The sequence below is a fragment of the Macadamia integrifolia genome, chromosome 8, assembly GCF_013358625.1.
Source record: "Macadamia integrifolia cultivar HAES 741 chromosome 8, SCU_Mint_v3, whole genome shotgun sequence".
Classification (NCBI taxonomy): Eukaryota; Viridiplantae; Streptophyta; class Magnoliopsida; order Proteales; family Proteaceae; genus Macadamia; species Macadamia integrifolia.
In genome coordinates, this window is record NC_056564.1 from 21,479,908 (window position 1) to 21,487,654 (window position 7,747).

General features: G+C 38.0%; 1 protein-coding gene across 3 annotated transcripts in view; it reads left to right on the top strand.

Annotated features, from left to right (window-relative positions):
* The window catches only part of LOC122087348 (QWRF motif-containing protein 6-like), a 20,946-nt gene extending 17,032 nt beyond the window's left edge, over positions 1-3,914 (top strand). For 2 of the 3 annotated variants that reach the window (XM_042656438.1, XM_042656437.1), the window contains exons 3-6: positions 2,464-2,580; positions 2,757-2,846; positions 3,098-3,205; positions 3,605-3,914. In XM_042656438.1, coding sequence (XP_042512372.1) covers positions 2,464-2,580; positions 2,757-2,846; positions 3,098-3,205; positions 3,605-3,679 — 390 coding nt within the window. In that variant the 3' untranslated portion in view covers positions 3,680-3,914. The remainder of the gene's footprint in view (positions 1-2,463; positions 2,581-2,756; positions 2,847-3,097; positions 3,206-3,604) is intronic. The other variant, XM_042656439.1, reaches the window with a different exon arrangement.
* Positions 3,915-7,747: the final 3,833 nt, after the last annotated feature.

Consider the following 7,747-nt stretch of genomic DNA (forward strand, 5'->3'; position numbering starts at 1 on the left):
GGGGGGGGGTGGTGGGGGTGGGGAATTGCTAGCAGTAGTTCTTAAGTAGGGATGTTTCCATAGAGATCACACCTACATGGTGGGATCCACACAATTCAGGGACAGGTCTTACTGTGCCAGTGGAATCACAGAACAAGCATCCAGCAAACTTGCAGTCAATTAGTGTTTCTTTAATTTAATATGTAGTATAGTTATTCAAAATATATGTGATTTAATTGTATTCATATTACTCCATGAAAGTATAAGTTTTAATCATATTAGTGGCTTCTTATTTTATAGATGTGTATTTTGTTCCTAGTAGACTGGGATTAAGTTCACATTTAGTTTATTAGGGTTATAGGTAACCCCCAAGAGAAGAGAGACCAACTGGTTGGCCAAAATCATACAAACCTATCTGTGGGCATGGCAAGGATGTTGGGAAAGGGCGGAAAACCTCCCAAGTCCCACCTATGTAAGTCAAATATATAGCAGCTCGTAAAATCAAGTGCCCTCACAAAATCATGTGCTGCTTGCAAATATGTATATGCAGATACTGGAAGCAACAAACATGAAGACTAACACAAACCAACACAATACCATATTTAACATGAAAAATGTGAAGGAAAAAACCACAAGGCAACTTCGAGAGGAATCCACTAATATCATGATGCAACCCCTAAGGAGATTGTCGAACACGGATTGGGAGAATATAAATCAAGCTTCAAAGAAAGCTCAATTTGGATATAATTTTTTTCAGAAACGCATGACCTTAGTAAAATGAAGAGGACTTACTGAATATAAGTAGGATTGGGGTGATTCCAAAACCAAAAGCTTGAGGGTGATGGCTCTACAACCTTTGCTGACAAACTCTACTTCAGAAAACCAATTTAGGATCTCCGAAAATTTTCTTGAAGTAGAGGGTATATACACTATTCAGATTCTGAAATTACAAAGAGATTAATGTGGCTGAAATGTAACTCTTCTAGAATGATAGCAGCCAACAAGGTCTTGATGCTTCAAGGTTGAATATTGGCATGTGGGGTTTTTGCACTTTCCAAAATAGCTCAAATGTTAAAGAAGGGTTCACAAGTTGAGGAGTCAAAGTAGCTGAAGAGATGATCCAACATTGGAGAATGTGAGCTGGATAGTTCTTGCATAAGTTGGACTAAACCGGGCTAGGCTGGCCTTATTGGCTGGTTATCCCTTGGTTTGGTGGTGTGGACTAGCTCTTAAGCCACACCCTCATAGGCCTTGATACAATCAGACCTCCGTAGCACCTTAAGGTTGTCGCATTGGTCTTCAAATATTTCGGGGGCATGTTAACCGAGCCTGCATCATATAAAGTGAGGATTACAATGTTTCGCTTCTCAAGTTTATGCCTAGAACTTGAGATTTACAGCAAGAATAAGAGAAGAACAGTAACACTTGAAGAAATACAGGTTTACCTCACAACCATCAACATGACGACAATACTCCACCTCCAAAAGCCCCAAATATATCTCCCAAATAAATACCTTGGAGAACTAACCGAAAAGCACAAATAGCAACTTCGGTTACCCAGCTTGATCAAGAGCCTGAGAGATAGCACAAAACGGCCTTAAGAATGACACAAATGTGAGATAGAACCTCCTGCAGAAATTATTCACTTCTCCAAGAGACCTTAAGAAACTCATCTTTTGTCTTCTCCAACAAGCTAATCATTACTCTTCTCTAACCCTCTCTCTTCAAAACCTTCTCTTTTTCCAAGAGACTCTTTGTATTACTACAAACCCCACTTAAGTGTTTTACTGTAGTCCAATCATAAAGGACTGGTGCTTTGGGGCTGGAAAGAGAGTGTAAGTTTGTCTATTTGACACTGTGTGTGTGAGATCCTCATTCGGCTCTCTGAAAGTTTTCCTATCTAATGGCTTGAATCTCTCTTTGTTGGGAATTGTGTAGAGATGGTACAATGAATAGGTTATTAGGTTTTTTCCTCTTTTTTCCTTCTTTCATGAATATGAATGATGTTGCCTTATGTTTCCATGTTAGAATCCACATCGGTTGTGAGTGAGATCCTCATTCCATTTTTACACATGGTGGTACCTCCACTTAACAGACTGGCCTTTTGAGATGAAAATCTAACAAAATTGGAGGCTGATCCTGATCCCCTCCTCCATGTGTCCCTTCCTTTCTCTACATGTACGGTGGTTCCAACCCACCTACAAGTGAAGGGGGAGGAGTGTTAGATCCCACATGGGCTGTGAATAGGATCCTCATTCCTATCATACACCTGGCAGTACCTCCACTAGCAGACTAGTCTTTTAAGATAGAAATCTATCAATGCAAAAGTCAATACCTCCCTGATTCAATTTCGCTTCTGTTTCAGTTTCCTAGTTGCACTACTGCCGGATTGCAAATTCATTTTCTCCAGTTTACTTTTGAGGCACAGAGTTCATCAGTTATGTAACTTCCCTAATATGTATGCTCTGTTGGGGACTATTTCAGATGCCATATTTGGAAGAATGGTCGGCAATCGAAGAGAATTATTCAACTTCACTATCAGGAGCTATCAAAGCTTTGCAGGATACCCTGCTTCGACTTCCAATCAATGGAAACGTGAGGGTAAATATTCATTTCTGTTTTTTTATGACGAGTTTTAAACATAAGGTTTCAATGATGTTTGACACATATTTTTCCTATTTCTGTGTACGGATTAAGTCATTTTTTAAACCATTTTTGCTGATGTAATTTCGATTTATTACCAGTTGTAATAAGAACGAACATCACTATATGTGCAGGTTGACTTCAGAGAGGTAGAGGAAGCTTTAAATTCAGCATCAAATGTGATGGGAATAATATCATTCCATCTTGGAAGCTTTTTACCTAAGGTGTGGCAGATGAAACATCTTTCATTTCAACATAAAATAGAGAAAGATAAAATAATATGATTGCAAGGTTGAAGTTCTCATGAAATATACTGATTTATTTGGGATTAAACATTTTTACATATAGAGCAATGATCTCACAAATTAGAGAACATCATCTGCACTGTCACGACATGCATCATTTCCATTTGGACTTCCTGGTGTCCATTTTTGATAGATCCTCCTTTGTGTGTTCGTTATGAAACAAAACACAGGCCGAGAGACTGGTTCGTCTGATTTCAGAATTGGCTGAGGTGGCCAGCAGAGAAAGAGCCCTGGTTGAAGAATGTGGAGATCTATTAACAAAAACACATATGTTACAGGTTTGACCTCACTCCTAGTGATATCTGCTTTCTTCCCTTGAAGCATTACTGTGTGTGTGTGTGTGAGAGAGAGAGAGAGAGAGAGAGAGAGAGAGAGAGAGAGAGAGAGTTCTAACAAAACACTGCAGCAACAACTTCTTTGCTTGTTTGAAATAACTGTGACGTGCTCTGATTTATAAATAAAAAAGTGGTTTATATTGAGCCGTCCTGCTTTTATTCAATGGAGCTAGTGTTGACAAAGGAACTGTAAATTTGGTTAATCCAAATGGTTCTGCGTGATTGGATGCCCTGAATTCGGCCTATTATATGTGCACCACCTTCAAGATCTTGTAGGAACACGAATTTCCTTATTTTATGATATAATGCAAACTTCGTTTCTCCTAACTGCTCTCCTTGTAGGTGGAAGAGTCCAGTTTAAGGGGTCAACTAATCCAAGTGAGCTGGAGCACTACTGGTCAATCAAGGGAAGAATAAGATTGAAGTCTATTTCTGCGATTCCTTTTTTCGCAAGTTCTATTTTAGCCAAGAAGCTGCTTATGTTTGCAGTATAGAAAATCAAATGCTCAGGTTCGGGGCTCCAACTGTTGAAGTTTTCTTCCTTGTATAATAATCTGGAGCATGTTTATATTTTCTGCTATGAATTTGCAAGGGATGTGATGAAACCAAAGTAGGCAAAGCTCAAAAACTCAGTTGCTGCTATCGGCTAAAATGCTCTATCCACAATCCCTTCCCCTCCCATCCCCTCCCCTCCCCTCCACTCCACAATAAATGATAAATCTCCAATTAATCGATGTGTGTAGCGTCACCTCTACTGCCTCCGACCATGGCTGCTCCCTCCAAGGAGCGGTGCATTGTAGTGGATTCCTGCTTTCAGCTGTGCAAAACATAACCTGCTGGTTCTAGTTGATATAAAAAAGAAAGTACTTTCTTCAATTTGGTATATTAGGGGTGTTCTTGTCATACGGAACGAAGATTACAGTGCTGGATTTTTAAAGTTCCTAAAAAATTATGCTAATTAAAAGAAAATTCATCTTCAAAAGAGATTACAATTGATTTCCGTTATATATAAGAACTATATCTCTTGGACAAAATTGAATCTGAACATCAAATAAATGATTTATTAATGGATAGAGACAAATGACTGCTCTGGAAGATGGAAGACGATTAACTCGAGGATAAAGATGATGCCAACACCCTTATTGCATTAAATAGATCCACAACCCTACGTAACCAATCTTTTATCTCAAAATTTGTTTGAGTTTAGAGATCATTGCTGTGGGCATCTACTGTACCGAAAGGAAGAAGAGAGCGTCGATAATTCCGTATCATCAAGGAAGAAGGGGGGGGGGGGGTGTTGAAATTATTGTGAAATTATCTCGTATGCCCATCAATCTACAAACAAGCTTGCCGTCAACAATGACCTTGAAGACTTCAAATGCTCAACAAGCATGATGCCTCTGCCATTGATGAGTTTGGCCTCTAGTATGACCCCAGGAGCGTTCAAAACATATGGTCCTTGAGGACAGAACCCCTTTCATGGTTGCTGTGTTGAGGTCCTCGAGGTCACCCTCTCTTTCATGGTTGCTGCCACCTATGGGGTCGCATAAAGGAGATTGAGCTGGAGCCGGGAGGAATGGCAGGGGAAGACGGAGAAGTATGGGAGGAAGAGAGATGAGAGTGGAAATTACAGAAAACCTCTCTATCTTGAAAAGTTGATAACTGATGTACTGTTGGCAAATAAGTATAGTTAAAATAATGTGTTGTAACCCAATTGGTTACAAATAGATTATTCCTTTATGGGGTTAAAATAAAATTATGTTTGCGGATGTTTAAACATGTTTAATTTGCATGATTTTACGGGTGATTACATTTTAACCTAAACTTTTTCACATCTAGAGACGTAATTGGGCATTACGTTCATATGTCGTCACATTGTAAGCTCTTTGTGAAGTTGATTATGAGGCACAAGTGTGAACATGGTTTCAAGTATTGGTCTCGAATTGACCTATCGGTCATATTAGATCGATATTGACTGAGCCAATCTCAGATCCTTGACCGATCTGGATCAGTCATCCATATCATTTTAGGGGTAAAATTGTAGAAAATTAGTACTTAAAAAGAAAAAAAGGGCAGAACCGATTGATATCCACAGATATGATATGATCTGGATTGATATCGGATGTCGATAGCGTTACCAATATTGTCCCCTAAATCCATGAGTGTGAGTATAACTATTTGCATACATTGAATTGGATCATATTACATGTGTTACTATTAGTTAATAATGAACAAGATTATTGTTAATAGCTTATGATTAGTCCCTTGACTTGAGACATCCTTATCATTATCCTTACAATTACTAAAGACACCTTATTTGTCACCCCAGAATAGACAAGACAATGACAAAACCAATATATCCCGACGTAGCATGAGACCCATTATTTATAGCTCAGAAGGTTCCCATATTCCCAAGTTTCAACAATCTGAATCCTTATTGTTTAGGATTTCCTCTAAAATGTCTAAAGAATGTATTTTGAAAATTGTGGAAATGGTTTTGTCATGACTAGAAAAGACCTAACTCAAAACTTCAAAGAACTAAGGCACAGTTTGATAATGTTTCTGCTATTTCTGTGTCTAGAAACAACAAAAACGATTTTTTCTATTTCTATTTCCAGAAAAGGATTTTTGGTGTTTGATACGCCTATTTATGGAATCTTTTTGCACACATATTTTCTTTCCAATTTCACCTTTCCTCCACTCTCTAAGAACTACAGTATCAAGCCATTAGTGATTGCGTAATTCGTATCAAGATGAGTTGTTTAATACACCGGCAACTCTTCGTAATACTGTACGATTCCAATCGCCGCAAAGGTATCAAGCTCGAAAAGATCAAAACTTGAATAGCTCACCACATCATCATCATCATCTTCATCGCTTCTCCAATCTTCCAAACAGCTTTTACAACCATCAAATTGGGATTGTCTTCCTAGAGAGACTTATGTTGACAGGGTCAATAATCCTCATCGACAATTACACTAACAGGGTAGAACCGTATGGACCTCTTCATGCCATTGCTCAATTTCCCTCTCAAAGATGGGGTTTTGCTCAAACAGGACCTCGAGAATGAGAATGCAGATGCGTACGTCGATGCTTGAGTTAACTTTGATTTTTTCTCATCTTCTCTGCCTCCAACTGAAGAAGAAGAGATCTTTGCTTTCTTTGGATTATCTGCGGTGAACAAAGAATTGAGAAAATTGAAGAGACCTCTAGGCGAGATGGGCTGTTTCACATACTTTAGATCACCGTAGCTCTTTAAGATTAGAGGAATTAGAGATGGAGAGACGATGCAACGGTGCCTTGCGATAAGCTTGCGAGCCTGGAGGAGGAGAAGCGTGCGAGACAATGGAAGACCTTGTGAGACGATGAGAGGAGACAAGCTTTTGTGAGTAGCTTTCCTGAAAAAATTGGGAGTCAAGTTTTTTATCAGGCTATCTCCCTGTTTTCCCCCTTCCAATTGTTTCAAGAAACGGAAAAACAAGTCTGACTTTTTTTGTCAAATCCATTTCTTAAAATATAAATACTCATAACTTTTAATTTATGTTTCAAGAAACGGGTGAAACGAAACAGGTTTGTCAGACAGTTTTGGGATCGTTTTTTTCCATTTTTCGGCACAGAAAAATGGAAAGACATGTTTCCAAAAATGTTATCCAACGGTGCATAACTTACCCAAAAAAAAAAAAAACTGAAAGAAGCAAGATCCCTCCGATTGAGTTTTCAAACTTGAACTGGGCCTAGTCCTAGTGTCAAGCCCATAGTTAGCAAATTCGGATTCGGGAATTATTCGGGCGGAGAATTATTCGGAATAATTCGATTGATTAATTTAAGGATTCGGTCAAAAAAGCGGTCAAAAAAGCGGACAAAATAAAAATCGGAGTCGGATTCGGATTCGAGAATTATTCGATTAAAAAAATAAAAGTTGGGCAAAAAATTCAGATATTATTTTTATAGTTTATTGTATATTTTTTATTTATCAAGTTATTAACTTGATTTGTATACTTAGAAAGAGAAAATTACTTTATACAATAAAGTAAAAAACTATGAAAAAATTATCATTGAGTGATGGAAACAATGGTTATTGTAATCCAATTTCTACTCATGAAATAGATTAGGCCCCAAAACAGTAAAAGCAAAATTACAACTACAATAAAACAAATAAATAAATTGACCACAAAAAATTTTCACTGTCCTTTTGCTTGGGTTCACAAGACCCATATTGCACTAAGACGCACTAATTTTTCAAAATTAAAGGAACAATATAAAAGAAGATTGATTGATACGGCGATATAAATCTGTCCTGGTCCCCTGGAACCTCAAATTATCCATCAAGGCTTGATATCTCCCCTATCTTAGGATGAACTGATGAAGTTATGAGAAAGAAATGAAACAAAGAGTAGATCCGTATGATTGTTACAGAAAAATTAGGTGGAGAAAAAAGATGGGAAGAAGGAGGCGGAAATTTGTGGGAGAAGAAGATGAAAAAAA